The sequence below is a fragment of the Phyllobates terribilis genome, unplaced genomic scaffold, assembly GCF_046119375.1.
Source record: "Phyllobates terribilis strain yellow unplaced genomic scaffold, ASM4611937v1 Scaffold_8__6_contigs__length_399053987, whole genome shotgun sequence".
In the NCBI taxonomy this organism is placed as follows: domain Eukaryota; kingdom Metazoa; phylum Chordata; class Amphibia; order Anura; family Dendrobatidae; genus Phyllobates; species Phyllobates terribilis.
Window position 1 is genome coordinate 26,615,763 of NW_027362768.1, and position 24,034 is coordinate 26,639,796.

General features: G+C 42.7%; 1 protein-coding gene across 2 annotated transcripts in view; it reads left to right on the top strand.

Annotated features, from left to right (window-relative positions):
* Positions 1–24,034, top strand: part of NR5A2 (nuclear receptor subfamily 5 group A member 2) — a 193,295-nt gene that overhangs the window by 40,575 nt on the left and 128,686 nt on the right. The window contains exons 1-3 of one of the 2 annotated variants that reach the window (XM_073642889.1): positions 15,493–15,799; positions 19,029–19,147; positions 19,676–19,817. In XM_073642889.1, coding sequence (XP_073498990.1) covers positions 15,718–15,799; positions 19,029–19,147; positions 19,676–19,817 — 343 coding nt within the window. In that variant the 5' untranslated portion in view covers positions 15,493–15,717. Of the gene's footprint in view, positions 1–15,492; positions 15,800–19,028; positions 19,148–19,675; positions 19,818–24,034 lie in introns of those variants that run through there. The other variant, XM_073642890.1, reaches the window with a different exon arrangement.

The following is a 24,034-nucleotide window of genomic DNA, read 5'->3' on the forward strand; positions in this document are numbered from 1 at the left end:
GCGTAGATGGTATAACCCCCAACGGGAGGGGTATGGCCTCAGGGCAGCCGACGTGAATGATGGGGGTAGCAGGAACCACTCAGAGACGATGCGGTGTAGTTCAGGGTCTTTACTGGTGACAAAGATAGACCCTCCCGGAGTACTGGCTAGCGATTGGGGCCTGGTCAGTCCTTGAGCAGATGGGATCTCCCCTGGCCAGGCGGAGTTGTAGGCCTCCCAAACTAACTGTACTCTTCTGGCTACCTTGCTAGAGGCGGGTATAAGTAGCCCACGTCCCTGAGTGTACCGTGTGGTGCTCACCCGTATGGCCGGTGACTCGGGGCCTTCTAGTAGCTTCCGCTCCACGACGGCGGTGCTGGTCCCATGCGTGTGACCGTGCCTTCGGGCTTCTTGGCCAGAGGACCTGAAATCCCCTGCCTGACGGATTCTGCTGCTGGGTAGGAGTTAGTCCCCACAGCCTCGGACTCCGGGTCCGGTAAGAAATCTTCTCAGTCAGGGCGAGCTCTGCAGCTGCCAGCCCCTGACTCCTTGTAACACTGCTCCCACAGAGCTCCTGTTGTTTCTTCCTATATTTGCTTCTTTTCTCTGCTTCTTCTCTACTCACTCACCCTGCCTCAGCCCTAGGTTTATATAGGGGAAGTTCTTCCCCTCCCAGGACTGGGCAGGAGGTGTGGCATGCATAGGATCCCTGACCAAGAGACCTCCCACCTGCTCTCAGACATAACATGGCTGTTACTGTGGAAACCAGACCCCTGGGGTGCCACATTCCCCCCTAGTGAAATTTAGTACTCCGGGACTAAACATATTTTAGAAAAACATAACAAGATATAACAATAACAATACAATAAAGAAACACATAAAGGTGGTCACGGCATGTCCGTAACCGGGTGCAGTCTTTGAAGAAAGCAAGGTGTCCATTTCACCAAAACAGGGAGACGTAACCAGGTAGGGGTCTGTCCTGCCCCGAGTCCTTAACAGTCTTTAGTCCGTCCTGGGTTACGCTCCAACTATGTACAAAGGATTCCCGGTAAATCCACCAAGGACTCCTAAAAATAACTAGAAACACATAATTATACACAAGCAACAATAAACAGGTAACCACAAATAAAACAATTTATACACTTCAAATCCTCCAACGTGCGGGTAACTGGCCCCTAGTGGCCCTAGTGGACCTACGGAGCTGACTGTCTGGCCCTGAACTACAGGGTGTAGGAGCTGTTAAGGGTAAACTGGGCAGCGGTCTACGGGCCCTTTGGCTCACTAGGGATATGGCAGGCTCACTGCAAGCAGAGGGTTGATCCTCCTGGTCTGCTGGTGTGGGGTCTTCTGCCTCCTGGACCGGCTGTTCTTCCAGCTCTACCTGTTGCTCCGTAGGTGCTTGGGATGCTGGTTGGAGGAAGGTGAGTACGGGTACCACAACTGCACCATTGACTTGAGTCCAAGACTGAGGGAAGTCTCCGAGCACAGTACTAACCATATCTTCCCTTTCCTCTACGGGTCGATGGTCTTCTTGTTCCTCTTCAGGGTTCCGTAGCTGTTCAGGACACTTCTTCAGGTGATCCCGGGATACAATGGCTGTGGTCTCCCCTCCGTCTTTACTGATGGTACAGACCTTCGGGTTGTCGTGGCTTGAGGGCAGTACGGTGTACGGGTCCTTCTCCCACTGGTCGTCCAACTTGTGGAGCCGTCTTTTTCTCTTCAAGACCTGCTCTCCGGGTACCAGGGGAACAGCGGGAGCATACTGGTTGTAAGTTTTCTCTTGTCTTTCCCTAGCCTGACAGAGACTTCGCTCCACGCTCTCCTGTACTCTCCGGTACTGCTGCTGCCTCTCTGTGTCCCAGTCTGCTTCTGGTGAAGTGTCCTCGGGTGTCAGGACTCCCATTTCCAGGTCAACAGGTAACTTACCAGGTCTCGCCCTCATTAGGTAAGCCGGGGTACAGTTGGTGGAACATACCGGGATGTGGTTATATAGGTCCACCAGATCGGGCAGCTTCTCAGGCCACAGACTGCGTTCTTCCAGGGGCAACGTTTTCAGAAGATCCATTACCACCTGGTTCATTTTCTCACAAAGTCCATTAGTTTGCGGATGATAGGGTGTCGTCCTTATCTTCCGGCAGCCATACAGAGTGCAGAATTCTTGGAAGACCTCCGCTTCAAAGGCAGGTCCCTGGTCTGTCAACACTTGGTCCGGGTACCCGTGTGGACGGCAGAAATGCTGCTGGAAGGCTCTAGCTGCTGTTCGAGCTGTTAAGTCCTTGACGGGGACGACAACCAAGAACCGGGAGTAGTGATCCACGATGGTTAGTGCGTAGACGTAGCCACTTCTGCTTGGGGTTAGTTTTACATGATCCAAGGCTACCAGTTCCAACGGCTGCCGGGTGATGATGGACTGCAGGGGAGTCTTCTGGCTGGCACGGTCCTTCCTTCTTAGGTTGCACGGGCCACAGTCTCTGCACCACCTCTCGATGGTTCCCCTCATGCCTACCCAGTGGAACCGCTCGCGCAGCAGGAACTCCAGCTTCTTCCATCCGAAGTGTCCAGCCCCGTCGTGGTATGCCTCCATCACCATGGCTGCGTCTCTTCGTGGCACCACTACTTGCCAGATTAGTTCATGCGTCCGGGAGTTAACCATTCTGCGGCACAACTTCCCCTTGTAAAGGAACAGTCGACTCTTCTCAGCCCACAGTTGCTTGACTTCCTCCGGAGCGTCTGGGTCAAGGCGAGCCTCTGGCCGAGTCATCATCTCCTTCACCAGTCGGACGGCAGGGTCACTGTCTTGCGTTTCCTCCCAGTTGTAGTGAGGCAAGGGGTTAAACGTAGCGGCTTGCTTACTCCTTACCCGGTGGGAATACTGGACAGTCCCATGCCGGTGGAACGCGGGGAGTTCGACTTCTTCCAGTCCCTCTGGATCTTCTCCTACGTCCGGTAGGTTTGGCATCCTGGACAGGGCGTCCGCGTTGATATTGGAGCGTCCTGCCCGGTATTTGATGGTGAACTCGTAGTTGGACAGGCGGGCCATCCATCTCTGCTCTAGGGCACCGAGTCTTGCCGTGTCCAGGTGTGTCAACGGGTTGTTATCCGTGTACACGACGAACCGGGAAGAAGCGAGGTAGTGCTTAAAGCGTTCGGTGACTGCCCACACCACTGCCAGGAACTCTAGCTTAAATGAGCTGTAATTCTCAGGGTTTCTCTCGGTGGGTCGCAGTTTTCGGCTGGCGTAAGCGATTACTCGTTCTTTCCCCTTCTGGATCTGGGACAGCACGGCTCCTAGCCCGATGTTACTTGCGTCGGTGTAGAGGATAAAGGGCTGGCTGTAATCCGGGTACGCCAGGATTTCATCCCCCGTGAGGGCCATCTTCAGCTGGCGGAAGGACTCCTCTTCCAACTTCTCCCATCTGAAGGGCGGCTTCTGGTTCTTGGCCTTCCGGGACTGGCCTATCAGGAGGTCCTGCATAGGAGCTGCCTTTTTGGTGAAACCGGGGATGAACCTGCGGTAGTAGCCTACCAACCCGAGGAACTGCCGCACTTCCTTTACACTGGAGGGACTTGGCCATTCCTTAATTGCGGTGATCTTATCAGGGTCGGGAGCCACTCCGTCAGTGCTCACCACGTGTCCCAGGTACTGCACCTTTGGTTTCAGGAGGTGACACTTGGAGGGTTTCACCTTTAGGCCGTAGCTTGCCAGAGCTTCGAACACTTCCGCCAGGTGTTTCAGGTGGTCCTCATAAGTCTTAGAATATACGATGACATCGTCCAGGTACAACAGGACCGTCTCGAAGTTTCTATGGCCCAGACAGCACTCCATTAATCGTTGGAAGGTTCCTGGTGCGTTGCAGAGTCCGAACGGCATGCAGGTAAACTCGCTAAGTCCCATCGGGGTGGTGAATGCGGTCTTCTCCCGGTCCGCCTCTGCTACAGGAACCTGCCAGTACCCACTAGTGAGATCCAAGGTAGAGAAGAAGTTAGCAGATCTTAAAGCAGCCAAAGACTTCTCTATCCTTGGTAAGGGGTACGCATCCTTGTGTGTGATATGGTTGATTTTCCGGTAATCTACACACATCCTCATGGTGTTGTCTTTCTTTTTGACTAAGACTAGTGGAGCTGCCCAGGGGCTACAGCTATCCCTGATCACCCCAGCCTCCTTCATGTCTCTAAGCATCCCCTTGGCGTGTTGGTAGTGTGCAGGGGGTACGGGTCGATACCTCTCTTTTATGGGAGGATGGTCTCCCGTGGGGATGTGGTGTTCTACCCCCTTGACTCGCCCGAAGTCTAACGGGTGTTTACTAAACACTCTCTCGTACTCTTGAACCACCCGATAGACTCCCTGTTTCTGATGTGAGGGAGTGGAGTCAGTACCCAAATGTAGTTGCTGACACCAGTCCTTCATTGTTTTCTTAGAGCCGTTACCTTCCTCCGGGTTAGATGGAGGCAAGGGTTCCACAGATTGTATAGCATTTTGGTTAATGGTATATAATTTGGCTAGCGTGGCATACCGGGGCAGGTACACTTCCCTCTTCCCGATATTGATTATGCGAACGGGCACCCTCCCATGGCGTACATTAACCACCCCCCGTGCTGTCAAGATGGTGGGCCTACTGTCTGAGTAAACTGGTTCTACCATTGCCTGGTAATCTCTACCTCTCAGACCAATAGCTGCCCGGCACCAAATCATCATTTCACTTTTTGGGGGCATGGCAATAGGGAAAGGGTCACACATTCTCACGCTACCAATCTCACCACCAGAGAGTTCCACCTGTTGCCGTCGCATCAGTGCCCGGATCTCTTTTTGGAGCACTCGCTGCTCGCCGGAGCTGGCGTTCTTGGCAACCTGCTGTAAAAGGAAAATCACCTCTGCAAGACAATTTTCAATTACATTAGTTCCTAGAGTTACCTTTGGGTGACTCTCGTGTTTGTCAATGTCTACAATGATCAGTCCCTGTGCTGCCAGTTCAACTCTACCAATTTTAATGGTCACCTCTTTAAATCCGATCTGTGGCACGGGCTGACCATTGCTGGCGATGATACTCAAGTCGTCGTCAGGGTAGCGGGTAATATCCGAGTCATTCCAGTACTGCTTGAAGAGCACGTACGGGATGGTGGTGACCTGTGACCCGGTGTCCAGTAGGGCACTCATAGGAATGCCATCCAGTACCACAGGCAAGACTGGACGTCCTCCCACATATTTGTCGCGCCAGTTCGATGGGCCTGATGATCTTTTTCCTAGGGGTTGGCCCTCTACCCTAGGTTGTGCCAGTTTAAAGGACAGTACCTTGCCATATGTCCGGGTTGATTACAGCGGCGGCAGATGGGTCGTCCGTCCTCGTTGTATCGGTCGCTGGGTCTTCCTCTGGCCGGTGGGGTCCTCCTTGGTCGACGCCACGGGATGTCCTCCGGTCCGGATGCCAGCTGGATCTTCCCTGGAGTGGAAACCTGTAAAGACTGCACAGTTCGGGTTAGCGCAGCAACGCTTTTAGCTAGCTCTTGGACCTGATGGTGCAGGTCTGGAGCCGAGTCATTGTTCAAAGCCTGCGCATCAGCTCCCACAGGCCCTGCCGACAAGGGCGCCGCCTCATGGTGGTAGGTGGTAGTGGGGCGTCTGTGGGTCACAACGCCACCTGGTGCCGGTTCTCGGAGCACCCGGATGGCTCTGTCCTTGAACTGTGCAAATCCCAGATGAGGGTCCTGTAAGGCCATTGCCCGCAACTGGGTTCGGTGGGCATTGCAATATAAACCCTCTATAAATTGTTCAGTTAACAGCCTGTCCTCGTCTCCCACGCCGTCAGGGTCGGTCTGCTTAATGGCTCTCAGGGCCTCTTGTAGGTTCAGGGCATAGTCCCTTATACTCTCATGTGCCCGCTGTTTGCACCCGTAGAATCTAAGCTTGATCTCGGCTGAGGTGCGGGTATCAAAGGTGTCCCTCAGCCGGGTTAGTATCCCTGCGACAGTCCTCCCCCCAGGTGGCCAGGACTTTACCTCCCTTTGGGCTGCCCCGGTTAATTGGGCCACCAGGATGCTTACTTTTTGCTCTTCTGTGAGGGGGTACACCTGGAAGAGGCTATCCAGTTTTTCTCTAAAGTCCTGCAGGGTATGTGACTCCCCTGAGTACTGGGGTAGCCAGGCTGCCCCCGGGATATAGGGCATGGTGAAAGGCATGACCGCAACAGCGGTGGCGCTGGCGGGGGTTGGAGCGGTGAAGCTCTCCTCCGTATCCGACATCCTTCTCCCCCCTAGTGGACCGTGGCCTACCTTGCGATGATCCTCTTCCGTAGGCCGCGGCTCTGCAGTGGATCGTCAGGGTTGAGGACCTTCCGTCGCGCTCCTGTGACGTCGGCGTCTGCTGGGCTCCTTCCAGGACCTTACGCAACGTCCGGACGTGAGGCGGGGCTTCAGTTCTCGCGCGTTTTTGGAGTCCACGCCCCTCTTCTTCCCACGCGGCATCCTCAAGATGGCGTCCAATGGCGGGAAAACTCCACGGATGGCGGGAAGAAGGCCGAAGATGGCGCCGGATGGCGGGAAAACTCCACCGATGGCGGGAAGAAAGCGGAAGATGGCGCCGGATGGCGGGAATCTTCACCACGGGTAAGTTTTCACAGTCTTTTTCAGGCACGCAGTACCCGGTGGTTGCGGGCACGAGATCCTGCCGACTACGCCAAAAGTTGACGCGCCCCTGGGCCTGTGTCGCGCTGTGTTGCTCACGCGGGAGCTTACCCGGAGCCGGATCTCTTGAGGGTTGTAGTCTCGTGGCGGTGATCCGGTCCGTGCCCAGGGAGTCAGACTAAGTGGCGCTGTATCAGCTGTAGATGTAGGACGACTACGCCACCCGTTGAATGCAGCTATGGAGCTGCCGCTGCAGGGCAGACCGCTGAGGCCGGTGGTAAGATAGTGCAGCGTAGATGGTATAACCCCCAACGGGAGGGGTATGGCCTCAGGGCAGCCGACGTGAATGATGGGGGTAGCAGGAACCACTCAGAGACGATGCGGTGTAGTTCAGGGTCTTTACTGGTGACAAAGATAGACCCTCCCGGAGTACTGGCTAGCGATTGGGGCCTGGTCAGTCCTTGAGCAGATGGGATCTCCCCTGGCCAGGCGGAGTTGTAGGCCTCCCAAACTAACTGTACTCTTCTGGCTACCTTGCTAGAGGCGGGTATAAGTAGCCCACGTCCCTGAGTGTACCGTGTGGTGCTCACCCGTATGGCCGGTGACTCGGGGCCTTCTAGTAGCTTCCGCTCCACGACGGTGGTGCTGGTCCCATGCGTGTGACCGTGCCTTCGGGCTTCTTGGCCAGAGGACCTGAAATCCCCTGCCTGACGGATTCTGCTGCTGGGTAGGAGTTAGTCCCCACAGCCTCGGACTCCGGGTCCGGTAAGAAATCTTCTCAGTCAGGGCGAGCTCTGCAGCTGCCAGCCCCTGACTCCTTGTAACACTGCTCCCACAGAGCTCCTGTTGTTTCTTCCTATATTTGCTTCTTTTCTCTGCTTCTTCTCTACTCACTCACCCTGCCTCAGCCCTAGGTTTATATAGGGGAAGTTCTTCCCCTCCCAGGACTGGGCAGGAGGTGTGGCATGCATAGGATCCCTGACCAAGAGACCTCCCACCTGCTCTCAGACATAACATGGCTGTTACTGTGGAAACCAGACCCCTGGGGTGCCACATACATATTGCCAAAATGGGCAGAACTGGGGCGAGACAGGGCATGGTGACACACACTCAAATAATTTATACCACAATGGGCAGAACTGGGGCGGGACAGGGCATCAGGGCCGGCTCCACGTTTTTGTGGGCCCTGGGCGAAAGAGTCTCAGTGGACCCCTTTAACACATACCACGATTCATGATGCACAGATACGGCAGAGAAATATACAGTATATATAGTACAATGCCAAAGATGTCACTTCTTACATTACATGAGCGATATCTATGGTAAAATCTACAATAGCTCAGAAACCGGCGAATTCTCTCAACGCACAGTGCAGACCGGACAGAATAGTCCTTCATACAGTATTACGGGCCCCATATATTGCTACATGCACAATACTGGTCCCCATATAATGCTCCATACAGGATACTGGTCTCTATATAATGCTCCATACAGGATACTGGTCCCCATATAATGCTCCATACAGGATACTGGTCCCCATATAACGCTCCATACAGGATACTGGCCCCCATATAATGCTCCATAGAGGATACTGGCTCCCTATAATGCTCCATACAGAATACTGGCCCCCACATAATGCCCTATGCAGGCTGTTCCCCCCTTATAATGCCCCATGCAGGATGTCACCTCTCCCCCCCCATATAATGCCCCATGCAGGATGTCACCTCTCCCCCTCATATAATGCCCCATGCAGGATGTCACCTACCCCCCATATAATGTCCCATGCAGGATGTCACCTCTCCCCCATATAATGCCCCATGCAGGATGTCACCTCTCCCCCCATATAATGCCTCATGCAGGATGTCACCTCCCCCATATAATGCCCCATGCAGGATGTCACCTCCCCCATATAATGCCCCATGCAGGATGTCACCTCTCCCCCCATATAATTCCCTATGCAGGATGTCACCTCTCCCCCTCATATAATGCCCAATGCAGGATGTCACTTGCCCCCCCCCCATATAATGCCCCATGCAGGATGTCACTTGTCCTCCCCATATAATGCCCCATGCAGGATGTCACCCCCCCCCCTCATATAATGCCCAATGCAGGATGTCACCTCTCCCCCCCATATAATGCCCCATGCTGGATGTCACTTGTTCTCCCTCATATAATGCCCCATGCAGGATGTCACTTGTTCCCCCCCACCATATAATGCCCCATGCATCCATACATACAAAAAAAATTAAATACTCACCTCACTTCTCACCTGTGCCGGCGTCTTCCTGCTCTGCACTGCCTGTGATGGCTCAGGAGAGAGAGTGGTGTAAAGAAGTCACCGCGCTCTCTGACCTGAGACGTCACAGTACAGCAGCCGCAGAAGAGACCAGAGCTGCTGCGGAGGCAGGGGGAGAAGTAAGTATTATGCCGGGACCCTGAGCAAGAGGGGGAGGAGCGGGGGCTGACACTGGCACCGCACCGCTCATGGGTCCCATAGCGTGCTGGGGTGCCCGACGGTGAGTGGGCCCCCCGCCTGCTCAGGGCCCTGGCACTTGCCCGGGTGCGCCGGATGCTGACGCCGGCCCTGCAGGGCATGGTAACACACACTCAACTAATTTATATCAAAATGGGCAGAACTGGGGCAGGACAGGGCATGGTGACACACACTCAACTAATTTATACCAAAATGGGCAGAACTGGGGCGGGACAGGGCATGGTGACACACACTCAAATAATTTATACCAAACTGGGCAGAACTGAGGCGGGACAGGGCATGGTGAAACACTCTCAACTAATTCATGGCAAGTTGTGGTGTACCTTATGTCACAAATGATACTCCAGTAAGATTTGTGGCGAGGCGCACAGAGGCTCTCACCACTTTTAAGATGCACCCAATTAATGATCAGGTGTGAGCCTCTTAATGAATCAGGTACCTCTGATTGAACCACGCTCCCTCATCAAGACTGTGTGAACAATGCCAGTCTTAATATATTGAGGCCTATGTGCCTCGGCTGACTAGTCTGAGGTAGGTCCTTAGCCGGCTTCTCCCTTCCCCGATCCCTTTGACTGATAAGTCTCTCACTCTCTATGCTCATACTGAGAGACATGCACTCATAGGGAGAGACCTGTCAGTCAACCGGAGCAGGGCAGGGAGAAGCCACTCGGTGACCACATCAAAATAGGCAGCCTGAATCTGATGACAGGTTCCTGTTAAAGAAATTTTTCCCTTTGACATTCTATTAAAATCATTTTTCTGCTTCAACTTTTTTTTTGGCCTCATCAAAAGTAATAAAATTATCTGTTACTTATCCTCCCCATGTAGACGGCAGAAATCAATGAACCCAGTAATTGGTTGCAGTGCTGTAGTCTGGATGACACCACTATAGCCTATACACAATCATGTGAGCAGTGGCCCAGATGTATTGATCCTTCCACTTTAAAATACAGTCAGATCACATTTTCAGTAACATTATTATTATTATTTATTATTTTAGCGCCATTTATTCCATGGCACTTTACATGTAAAAAGGAATATACATAATAAAAAACAAGTACAATAATCTTAAACAGTACAAGTCACCGACTGGTACAGGAGGAGAGATGACATGAGAGTTGCTACAATGTATGTAATTTTTTTTTAAATCCATATCTATTTCCATTTATTATTTTGCATTGACACATAGCATTTAGGTCAAGATTTTTTTCTGCATTTTTTGCTATTGTGTTTGCAGAACACAACATGCCTTGAGTGGGGTATTTTTTAGAGGTTTTGTACCCAAAAAAACTCAACTTTAACAAACACTGCTTCAAAAAACTGCAGTGTGACCTTTGCTGCAGTTTTTATGACTTTTGCAGTGTGTTTTCGAAACAGACCAAACATACTGTGAGTGCGGAGGGCCTTTATGAACTTCTCCTGACAACAGTGTTACAATCACGCCTCTGCTATTTTCACACAAGGCAAATTTGTTGCAAAAATGTCAACAACTTAAAATCCCAATATTTTCCGAGGCATGGATTTTATGTGCACACATTTTGCCAAACCTCACTCAGATGTATAGAATGACTGCAAATTTTACCATTTAGTGCTCGCTCAGATGAGATAATTACATGTACATGTGCTGTCCGTCACAAAATCACACAAAGCAATGTTATTTGTTATGGCTGTTCAAATGATAGTCCAAATATCCATGTGAAAAAAATGTTTCTTATCTATTCAAGTCTATGGGTGCGCAAAAAAAATAGGATCCCTTACTGATCATCCATATTGTATCTGATATTTCTGCATACATTGCAACAATTAGCATAAGAAACTGTATTTGGCTGCATAAATAGTATTTACTGCTGATATATAAAAACGGATGCAATACAAATGTAAAAAACAGACATACGGATGACATACAGATGGCACATGGATGGAATATGGATGAAAATGATCTGTGTTTTCTGGATGTAAATTGGATGAATTTTCATACGCTCATTTGAACCAAGCCATAAGCCATGTTGAAAATTCCCTAATTCTACCTGCAGCATGTTTTGTATAAACTGGTAATTAGAATTTCACATCCATGCTCTCTACAAAATGTGTTTACAGAAAAATGTACAAAAATTTGCCTTGCAGTTGGTAATATTTTCAGGACTTTTTTGGGACTCCCTGGTCTTTTTCAAAAAATATATTGGATATTGCACTTTTTTATGTTTTTTTTTTCTCATAGTGCTTTTTATAAGCACTTGAAAATTACAAGAAAGTGTGTATACTGTACAAGAGAACCATTAACAAATTCAATCAAATGCACCAATAAAAATGCCAATAAAAATACTTATAAACACCTATAATGCTTTTAAAAATCTGGCATTTTAGACTGAGCTTCCACTATGAGTATTTAGTGCATTTTTATATTGCATTTTTAGTATGCATTTTTATCTAGTTTTTAATTCAGCGGTTATTGTCTCAGTTTGGACTTTTGCTCATGTTTTAAGTAAAACTTCTAAGTTTAGGATACTTCCTGTTACTTAGTTGTGATAAAACTTTGTTGCTAAAGTCATATGAGGGTTACATGTGTTTTAGGGCATTTTAGTTGCAGAAACATACTAAAAACATGGATGCATTTTTTTTCCTGTGAATTTTCCACATCTTATTCAAGTTTATGGGGACAATCCACAAATAAAACATACATTTGCTGCAACAGGAAATGATATGTTACAGATGTCAAATATGCACCAGTGGTCAGTTTACGCTACGTAAATAAAAAGCACATTGGTCATGCGATCGATTACTAAAAATCCTATACACTTTGCTAGAACTGTAAGGTGCTGGATTTTTTGCAATAAAGCCCAAAATATTTATCAGGGGAACTTAACCTTAAAATATATATTTTTATTGTGTTTTATAATGCCAGAAAAGAAGACTGTGTGAATAACTATAATACATTGGGCAGTTGTATTTTTTCATTCATTCATTCATTAGTTCATCTATTCATTCTGTGTAATTTTCTTTGGCAAAGTGGCTGTATGTGTTGAATCATGAAAAGCAGCTAATGCAAATATATATATATATATATATATATATATATATATATATATATATATACATATATATAAAACACAATTCTAATAATATAGAAAATGTATAGTACAAAATAATATCCTACTACAGGACAGTTTGGGACAGGACTAGTAGTCTGAGTTTAGAGTGTATATAATTATATATATACACTTGACATATGTTTACATACTCATATAAACCTGTCCATGGAACAGTAAAACGAAATACTTTATGATCTCTGTCCATGTTTGCAGTGGGCAAAATGTCATTTGAAATTCTTGCAGTATAGTAAAGTGGGCTTGGCTGCCTGTAAAGTAGAAGAATGAAGCTGGTTGCTTTGCAACGTGAAGTCAGTCCAGCCAGGTTCTTTTGGGATTTTTAAATAAACTTACACAGAAGAATTTTCTTACAGCACCTTCCTATACCTCACCTAAATACAATGCACAACTATAAGAAACTACAAGCTCCTTAGTTAAAAAAATAATAATAATTAAAAAAATCTAAATTTACCTTGGGAATTTGAAGCTATAGAGTTTTTTTTAAAGATCTGTGGGTTTCTTTGCTTTGTTCTAACGAAATATATATTTATCAGTTCGAGTTGAAACGATGTGTAAGCTGTAAGCACACAGAGATAATAGAAAAATACAACTGGTGTGAAAACTCAGACTGGCTGACTCTTGAGCAAAGTAAATTTTAAGGGATTTTCAAACGAAATCCTTTAAGATAAGTGACCGAAGACGCAGTCTCTCTAGGACTGAACACAATGGAACGAGCTGATACTTTCTGCTTAATGAGGGTATTGTGGAAGATTCTGCTGATTACAAGATGATGAAGTGTCCAAAATCAGATCCAGTAAAACACATTCAACTAATATCCATCTATCAATAGATCGATTTACCTAACATCGAAAATGTACATTTTTCTTATTAAATTGAATTAATTTTTGCTATTAAAATGGATTGAATTAGTAACTAAATATTACCCAGAAATATAACTCATTGGCTTTGCAGAAAAGTCCATATATAATATTTACAGATCGATCATTTGTATGAACACGTTATTGTGTCATTGGCACAATTGTCATGTATGTATCATTTGTTTTTCATTTATAATAGTATTTTCCAGACATGTAAAGCTGAAATAATTATTCCAAGTCATCAAATATTTGATATAAAACCTAATAATATTTTGTGGGGTGGGGGAGGTTTCGTTTGTCTTTTTTTGTCTTTGGAATGCTGCTGGATATAAATTGTATGTTTGCACAACCTCTTGACTCCAGCAGTTACATGGCGAGAAGGTTAATTTTTAATTCAACTGTGATGTTGCATTGTGTAAAGAGAAGCTTTATTTACACAGAGGGGAATAAAAAACTCAGGAAAAATCCTAACTTGTACTTTTCGGGTTGTGCAGAGAAAGGGTGAAACTGCTACCGGGTGTAGAGAGGAGCGAGGCTGCGACACAACACCCGGTATAGCTGATCACTGCTCACATACATTATGCTAGCTTGCAATTACAACTAGGTTATTTTGCAGTTTATGTTTAGATTAGATAGATAGATAGATAGATAGATAGATAGATAGATAGATAGATAGATAGATAGATAGATAGATAGAAAACAAAAATAGGTGTGATCCAAGCTCACAGTTTGCAACCAGCCAACCTATAAAATAAAGAATTCCAAAAAATCTGGCAGCACTCAATACCTGATTTCCAAAAGTAAAGTAGATATTTTATTGACCAGTGTGTCAAGCTAGACAAAGGCTTAGATGAGCTAAAACGTTGCCACCTGTTCACATGGGCCAATAAAATATCTACTTTACTTGCTGCCATATTTTTTAGATTCGATAGATAGATAGATAGATAGATAGATAGATAGACAGATAGATGGTATAGAGATAGATAGATAGATAGACAGATAGATAGATGGTATAGAGATAGATAGATAGATAGATAGATGGTATAGAGATAGATAGATAGATAGATAGATAGATAGATAGATAGATAGATAGATAGATAGATAGATAGAGGAATAAAAGGAGGCAGCACCCCTTTAAATAGTGCAAAAAAGTTGAGTTTTATTCTCCCAACTGGCTGTTGCAATGTTTTGGTCCTATCACTGAACCTCCATTTTATTCTTATATTGGAATGGACAAATTGGGTAAATGTCCACGAAGATTTGCACCTAGCAGGTTAATTAGCATTTTTGTGCTGTTCCACTGCATTGTTATCAGTTAGTTAGATAGATAGATAGATAGATAGAGATAGATAGATAGATAGATAGATAGATAGAGATAGATAGATAGAGATATATAGATAAATCAGATAGATAGAGATAGATAGATAGATAGAGATATATAGATAAATCAGATAGATAGAGATAGATAGAGATATATAGATAGATAGAGATAGATAGAGATATATAGATAGATAGATAAATGATAGATAGATAGATAGATAGATAGATACAGATAGCTAGAATAAAGGTCCAGTTGCTGTGATAATGAGGAGAGGCATACTGCTGTTCTGTTGGCACTTTGCACCTATATTCCTAGGCAGTAATAATTGTCCTGTACGCCCAGTGCTACAGTCACTGCTCCCGGGGTGTATTACCAGTCAGTGCTGGTGTATAATGAGCTGGGTAGTAGATACAGGGCGGCGTCTGCCAGGAGGAGGTGGCTGCCTGCAGTTCTGTGCATTGACCCTTATGTAGATAATATCCAGGACTCGGATCTCTCAGGGACAGCTCTGATTCACGTACAGACACATCTGCTTCCACTCCTGCTCCTGACGTGACAGACACAACTGTGTACAGGTGGTCCACCTCTAATATAGGAGCCTGGGAGTTATTGGGGCCATCGTCTCATCCCAAACCCCATCTGTAGTGATAGATCAGGCTGTTACACCAATGTTTAGCTGTTTCTTGGTTGTTTCTGTTAAATCTGAGTTTCAGGGTCTGTGGCCCCCAGGGAATTTGTCCCCCAGTCTTAGCAGATCTCCTAACTCACACAGTATATCTGGGGGAAGATCACGAGACTGAAGAGAGCTCGATCACCGGTCATTGCAGTTATTAATATTGCAATAGTATATCTTTGTGACTCGCAGGTGAATGCACTGCTTTGTTCTCTGTTATCAGCCGCTTCACTCTCTAGCACATATCCCCAGTGCTGACAGCCGGTACATAGTGGCACATGTCTGTGTGGATGGACGCTCTGGAGCTTGTGACTGGCAGGCAGCAGGGTGTGATGGTGCCAAGCGCAGCTCTGCGAGAGGAGCAGGAATGTGCGGCTGCAGACATAACAGTGCCGGGAGCGGGGAGCAGGGGGAGGAGCCGCGGTGACAGACGCCCCGCCCCCCGCGCCTCACACGGATGACAGCACAGACACAGCGCAGAGTGGCCGGCGGCGCTGGAGGTTGCGGGGAGGTCCGTCCTGCTCCACACACCGCACAGGTGACCGCGCCGGAGACCCCGCATACCTGCACAGATGGAGCGGCTCTAGTCCCGCACATGTGCAGCCCCGGAGCTCACCCCCTGACTGCGCCGCTCACCCGCACCGACCGCAGGACAGCCGCACTCTGCCATGCTGCCCAAAGTGGAGTCCGAAGCTCTGGGACTGTCCCGGGTACACGGAGAACAGGGGCAGATGCCGGACAGCATGCAGGGTAAGTGCCGGGATAGTGCTAGTGGTGGAGGTCATGCTAGCACCATGTGTATATATATGTGTGTGTATGTCTGCACTGCTAGTATATAGTGCTGGGCAGCCGCGGCCACAGCGTCCATGTGCCACCCTATAGCATGGCATATCATATATACATGTATGTACTGCACCTTTCTGTGTGTCATCCACCTGTGGGTGCATAAAGTAATTATTGTGCATATAGAGGTACATCTGTGGATGTATATGGACACAGCAATAAGTATTAGGTAGATATAAATAATGACTGTACATTGCATGAGGACATATAGATATTGGCGGCGTATACATGTGCATTACACCTTTATGCGAATATATATACATAAAAGTACAGTAGATATGTATATGAAGATGTGGGTGTGTATATGTTCAAAGAAACATCTGTTGCGTTTATGTACATGTGTGATCTATGTATATATATAAATATATATATATCTACATAAAGTGTGTTTGCGTTTATATGTATATGTGTGTAATTGTCTGTACATATATATTTGTGTGTCTTTATATACATATTATGTATGTACATATATGCACATTCATATATCTACATATGTTCATGTATATATATGTGTGTATGTATGTATGTATATATATATAGTGTGTGTGTGCGTGTTATATGTGTATGCCCTTATGTGTGTGTGTATATTTATATATATATATATATATATATATATATATACTGATATGTGTGTAGTCATATGTATATGCACATGCGGGTGTCTCATACAATGACCACATGCCGGCAGTCCCCGCTTTCTGCCCTCGGGGAGGTGACAGTGAGTATATAGGATATCCTGCTATAGGATGGTGCTGACAGTATATACCAGAGATGAGCACTCGGTTACTTGTCAGACAACACAATGTGCACATGGAGCAGGCAGGAGTAGATGGTGACTGCCGCCCGAGGTATTATTATGTTCTTATAATGGTACAGGGAGTATTATAACAACGTCAGTATAGTTAGGTAATAATCCTGCACGGATATTCTCCTCAAGGCTTCGGGCTGTGGCTGGGTATTGATAGTAGGCTTTAATTTATTGATTTTTCTTGTATGCCTTATATGTGATAACACTTCAGCGTTACTTTATAACATGCTGTTAGATATGCTTTTGATAAAAACTAATTGTAATGCAATCACATGCTACACACTGATTGTAACCTGTGGACTGTATATACAATTACAGAGGTAGAGGGATAAGTAGGTATTGAAAGATTTCACCTTACAATGAAAGAAAACTTTGACTTGGCTATAAAGTTATTTCCATTTTGCTGTGACGTGTAGTTTTTTAAATTGTACTTTTGTTTTATTGTATTACTAATACATTAAGTAGCATAATCTCAGTATAATCTGGAGTGTAATCCTGGTTGAATTTAGGATTGTGAGATTTTCATTCAGTTTGGGAAGGGAAGCTTGTTACACCAGTTCTCACCATTTCTATATCATGCTACATTTAGAATTTGGTTCAATGCAGATAACTAGAAATGAAGGTGATAGGGATAAATTCTTATTTTAGAGTGTACTAGTTATGCATAATACAGTTTTTCAACTTTTCTAGGTTTTGCTTTTCACTTAGATATATATGTATATATTATATTTATAATTTATTTTTTATTATATATATATATATATATTGTGTGTACATTTATTATTTACTCTGTATTCCTGTATTTGAATCCAATAAATATTTCCAAATCATTTTCATTCATATTTCTTTGTAAGTTGTATTTATTACACAATTCATTACATAGCAGCACAATACTATCTTTGCAGTTGATCTTGTTTAAAATTCTCTGTCTCCATATCAGATGATACAAATGCAGCCCACTGGAAATTATATATATAGATAGATAGATAGATAGATATGTAAAAAAATATATAGGTGTATATATATATTCTGCTCTTGAAAATGAAAGTGCCACCTACCTGGTTCAACAGTTTTGGTTGCTAAAATCCACTAGTTCTCATTCTACAAATTTTTGGTTATTTGGAATATTGGAATATGCAGAAAGCTGCAAAGCATTTGATGAAGCAATTTTGTTTTAAAATAATTTCTTCTAATTTACAAAAATAAAAAAAAATGTTTGTGCCTCCCCGTATGAACTCCCAGTTCTGAATGATCACATAACTTTTCCAGTTTTTGGTCACCTTTCAGAGCAGACAGAAGTTTCTTTTCAGTGAATTTCTCAGCAGACATCTCTGAGGAATATACTAAGTCTATAACCTGAACAGTGATCAGGGCTTTTAAATGATTTTTAACATCCAGCTCTTCTGAAAGTAAATGGACTATTAATGTAGAACCCTTCAATGACATATTCTTTTCTTTTTAGAGAAGCTACAAATGTTTTGAAATTCTTACCAACAAATGTAAAATGTTTGACGTTAATGTAGCTTAAAAAGGTAGATAATATTATGGATGGAAATAATAGCTATTTAAATGGTGGGTATGTATGATGATTTGACAAGTCATCCAAAGACCTGGAAATAGCTCTAACAATTATTTATTGTATGTTTTTTTTAAGTTTTAGACCTGTTTTTTTTTGTTATAATTATATGTGTATAAATATATATAAAATTATATATTGTAACTATAAATACAGATAGTAATTGATTAGGATTAGGCATATCTGATAACCATTGCAGATTTTCTCCACGTTATGCTTTTTTTATTGCTAGCTTTCAGACAATCTTCAAAGTTTTAAGAAGATAAAGCAACAATAAACAAACAATAATGTATGTAGTATTTTGCTGAACTTTTAGTTGAATAAAAACCATTATCTGAACCTTTGGCCAAATGTGCAATTAGATATAGTAAAGAAACAGAAAAGTATATCAGATATGGGAGGGCACAACCTAATAAGATGGAATATGTGAAAGTTTGGAGTTCACTTTTGCAGGGTTATATCTGGCTGCTGGATTTTCTGACCACCACTTAGTATAGCATATCAAAGGGCAAGCCTAATGGGTGTGGTGTAACCTTCATGTTTCAGCCATCAGTAATATTTCAGTGGCCATCACTTACTGTATCTTACAAATTACTAGACACATGTTGTCTGTGCCAGAAAGATCCACCATCTGAAGTCTATCTGTACAGTAGCTTTAATGCAGTGATACAGTGTGCACATTTTATGGACTGGGCTTGGACTTAATAATTAATGCTGTACAAGTACTGAGTTTGTGCCTCCTCTTCATTCAGTGTCGCAGTTTAAAATGATGGGCTACTCATACGATGAAGACTTGGAGGAGCTGTGTCCAGTCTGCGGGGACAAGGTTTCTGGATATCATTATGGACTGTTAACCTGTGAGAGTTGTAAGGTGCGGAGTTGTTATTATTACTTGATTTTCTTAGTTATTACTAATTTCATTCTCTCTTCTCCATTGACAGTTTACTATCCCTTCTTTCCTAGATCGATATATAGATAGATTGATAGATAGCACACATAAGCGTATGATATAGAATGCTTTAGGACATGTAGGCTTTTGGTTCCTATAATTTGGAGAAAGGCTAAAACCCACTAAATCACTAAATCATACATGCATGTTATGTATGCATAAAATGTGTTACATTTTATATAAATATTTCCTGTTATAGAACTTTCTTAAAAAAATGTATCAGATATTTTACTTCTACAAATACTTCTAGTTATTTTATCAATATTTTTATCATGGGCTCTTTGGGGGATGCTCATAAGTTCCTAAAGAAGATATGTAATGAAAGAATGGCCGCTTGTTGAAGTCTTCCATAAGCCAAGTTGTACTGTTCTTTAGGAAATAATAGGAAAGGATCCATCAGCCTTCATGTGTATGTTTACTGATTATTCTGTCTTTCTCCATATTCTCTAGGGTTTTTTCAAGCGGACAGTTCAGAACAATAAAAGATACACATGTATTGAAAATCAGACCTGTCAGATTGATAAGACCCAGAGGAAGCGATGTCCTTACTGCAGGTTTCAGAAGTGTTTGAGTGTAGGGATGAAATTAGAAGGTAAGATAATAATGGATGAGAATTGAAAAGGTGTGTGCAGATGGAAAAAATGAAAGTGAGAACAAATATGTATATAGACAGAGAGTGGATAGATTATTTATAATTTATTTTATAAAAATGTTTTCTTCATTCCAGAATACATATCTATCTATCTATCTATCTATCTATCTATCTATCTATCTATCTATCTATCTATCTATCTATCTATCCACACACACACGCACATATATATATATATATATATATACACACACAGTATATATATATATATATACATATATATATATATATACATATCACATTAATAGGCATATCCAAAGTAATCTTAGCAATTTACACTTTGATGGTAATTGCATCAATTTTATTTGTAATAATACTTTTCTCCGAAGTTTTACTTAAACTTGTTCATTTTATTTGTCTACAATAGCCTATCAGATATTTTATTAGATATCTTGAGGTAGGCATAGATGTAAAGGACCCTATCTTGATCACTCAAAATAACTAAATTAATATACTTTCAATACTGAGACATCATAGAAATATTCTCATTAGAATAATTTTCCCAGATCACTAGAATTGCTTTGATCCCATAGCAAATCCTTGGTAAGTAATTTGTAACAAAAGTAACGTCAATGACGTAAGTGATTGCGTTATTTTCTTAAAACAATAGGACAAATTCCGATTCTTATTAATTACAAGGCTCTGATCATGGTTGGAGGAGCACAATTTCTATGGCCACTCACTTAACTGTGCGTGTGGTGAAGGATACACATTGACGTTGTGTGTAATTGTCCTAACCATTGTTACAATAGATAATGAGTAGTATGTTTGTATGTTATAAAAAGCCTACATTATGTTTTATCCAACCAGACGATACAACTGCAATCTAGCGTTGTCTGTCCAGCTCCAGTCTTGAGGTTTAGAGCTACACTTGTGGATTATTGTAAAAGCCAGAACCCGATCATTGTTTATAATGAAGTCACACTCACTTAGCAGAACAACATGTTCTTCAATGATTCAGTAAATATTCAAAAAAGCAAATCCAAACAAAAGTTAGAATGTATTGAAAGAAAAGTGCAGAAAACGTTGTGCCTTTTCTCATTTCCCTTTATCTTTCTATTTTCTGGATGCCGACAAACAGCTTGTTCTGTCTATTGTATCCCTTAAAACACATAAATTGGACGCAGCAATCATTTGGAAAGCATATGGAACACATTTAAGAGTGGAGCATGGTCACTATGATATAATACACATATGTATGTCATAACGCAATATGTCTGCTATAGAAAAAATCTAAGCAGCTGTGTGCAGTTGAATTTTTTTTTTCATAAGTGCCAAAAAAAATTTATATAGCAATTTAAGAACAGATGCAAAGGGACATTACAATATATATGCAATATGCAAAGGATTCATTTCAGATTTTGCCCTTTCATTTGAAGAGGCAAAATGAGTAAAAACCTAAATTTATTTTCAAGTATGTCATTCTAACAGTTAGTACATTTCTTTATATGCTATTTCAGAAGTTGGTACATAAAGTAAATGTAATCATTAATTTATGTCATCAACTGGAACTATTTACCAAAAAATGGTGTTCTTGTATACCAAAGTGAATCTACAGGTACAGCAGCTGGGCCCGCAATTATCAAAAGGATGGTGGCTCTAAATAAAATAGCTCCGACTTTGGCCATTTAACCCTTAATGCAAGGGTTAAAGATATTTCTACAGGTTATTTTAAATAAATCACTTCAGACAAATAAAAGCATAAAAAAGTCAAGATTACTTTATTTACTTTACGATTCTAAAAAAAAAAAAATTACCCAAATTAATCGTTATTTAGATGTACCCTAAATTATGGAAAAATGCATAACGTGTTCCACAATTAAAAAGTTTGGAACTTGTGTTGGTGTCTAACCCTACAAATAAAAAGGCAACGTTTGATAGATTGCATAAAGCAAAAAATAAAAAAAATCTATTCTTGTCCTTAAAGCCAAAACTAGCTTTACTTCCAAGGGGTTAAAGAGAAGCTCTGTAATTGAATAACATTGCTTGTATAAATAACTGACGTACAGTGATAATAGATTATGGGTTTTTATTTAGTAATTCTTAATAATGTATGAAAAAAAAACAACATGATCAATAAAAAAAAAGTCAATAACAGTTTAGTTGATATTGACAGATCTCATCAGTCTTAGGCCTCATTCACATTTGTGTATTTAAACTATATTGTACTTCTATTTCTTTAGGCCTCTTTCACAAAGTATCTTTTTCTCCCATTTTAAACCTTGTAAAAAAAAGTAAAAACGCCAGTAACATGCATTGTATATAGTGTTTACGTGCTTTGGTCTAATTTTTTTAATTAGTCTCGTTTTGTAAATACCTTTTTACTAGCTTTTTCAAATTCTATGGCAAAGCCTTACAAAAAAAGTAAAAAAGAAATACCACTTACACGAAAAAAAAAACAAGAATGCTGCAAAAACACATGATATGTGTGAATTTAACCAAAAAGGAAAGACCAAAAGTAATTATTAAAAGCAAAAAAAAATTAGAAATATTTATACTTCTCTTTTTTTGTATCCAGTCCTGATTCTAAATGAAAACAGTACTGATTAAATAGGCAAATGTGAATGAGGCCTAAATATGTGTCACTATTTAGTACTGAAAGCTGACGTTTTGGATATTCATTTGTTAATGATCCAACTGCTGTAACTTAATCTTGCTGCCCTGGGTGATACTAATGAATCAGGTCCCACGGGGTATCAAGGTGCTAATGTGTCAAACAGAACCACCGCTCAATTAGAACAGCACACTTGTGTACAGTCAGAGAACTAAAGAGAGGCACAAACCATGCAAAAAATGGGCTACCCTACTAGTTTACAGTTTCCACGTAGCATCGGAAATATAAAAGAAATGCAAAGAGAAAAATTTGCAAATGTTTGAAACAGAAATACAAAATATGTAAGACATCTTCAATAATATAGTAGATGTTTATGGAGCCAATGTTAGCCCAGGGTGGAGCGTGAAATTTATGTCCTTAAAAAATTAAATTTTTGAATTCCTGCACTTCTCTGAGAAAACATGCTTGTATGTGCGCTGAGCAATCCGTTTCCATGCTGCATCCCAAGTGGCTACCTTGTTTCATTTCTGCAATTTATTTTTCACTGCTTCATTCCTTGAGACCAAGGAAATATATATAGAAGTTTTGAGGGATAAACAACGGTGATACTCAGTTCTGTGATTTATTAGCACAATCAAAACTGGCACATGAAGCAAATTTTTTAATACACATCAAAACATTAATGTAAAAAAAATCTAAAAAGTTAAGATATTTTACCCATTAATGGAGAAGGGGATATTAAGAGTAAGGGATGTAATACAGCATTGCTGTAAATTTTCTTTCATAAAGGTCCATTTACACTACGTTCAGCGCACCTTGGCTGCCATTGTTCTCAGTAGCACGAGTCCTGTTTGCACAGGACGATGTGCTGTTGAGAATGACGATGTTTTATGCAGCACAAAAGGTCATTTCACCCAACTGTTAAGAGTTTTGCACATAGAATGTTAGAGTTGGAGGGGACCTCTGAGGTCATCTTCTCCAGCTCCTGTCTTCTATAACTCATTCTCCTTGTAATGGCTCAATGTGGGATTCACTCAGTGCATCCATCACCTGTTTACACTGTATGATTATCGAAACGCGCGTTCCTAGGAATACTTCTTCATGATAATCGTGCAGTATAAATGCACATTTGTGAAGATTTTGCTGCATTAGGCAACTATTCCTTTGTCTCGCTGCCAGCCAGCCATATGTACTTTATCTCTTAATATTGGAGCCTAATAGCCTATAATAAATGTATAAATTACACTACAAATTATATAATTGACACACGGACAAATGCAGTACAATGAACGAAACTGAAACAGGAATATTGTTTTTTCTAGTCCTAAACCTTTACACCATTGATGACGGCAGTTCATTTGGCAAGAGCAGGTTTGGAGAGAAAGGTCATTCGGGTCAACCAAACCACAAATACGTTTTCTGATTATCACTCTGCAACCGATCTGTTCATTTGGGACGTCAAATTTTTTTTCACTTAAAAATAAAAAAGGACACTTTTATAGGTTTCCAGATGTGGAAAGTATAGTATATAGAAAGCCTGAAAAGAAAAATAAACGTAGCAGACAGGGAAATGTGAGAGCATACTGCTTTTTCCTCTGGAACT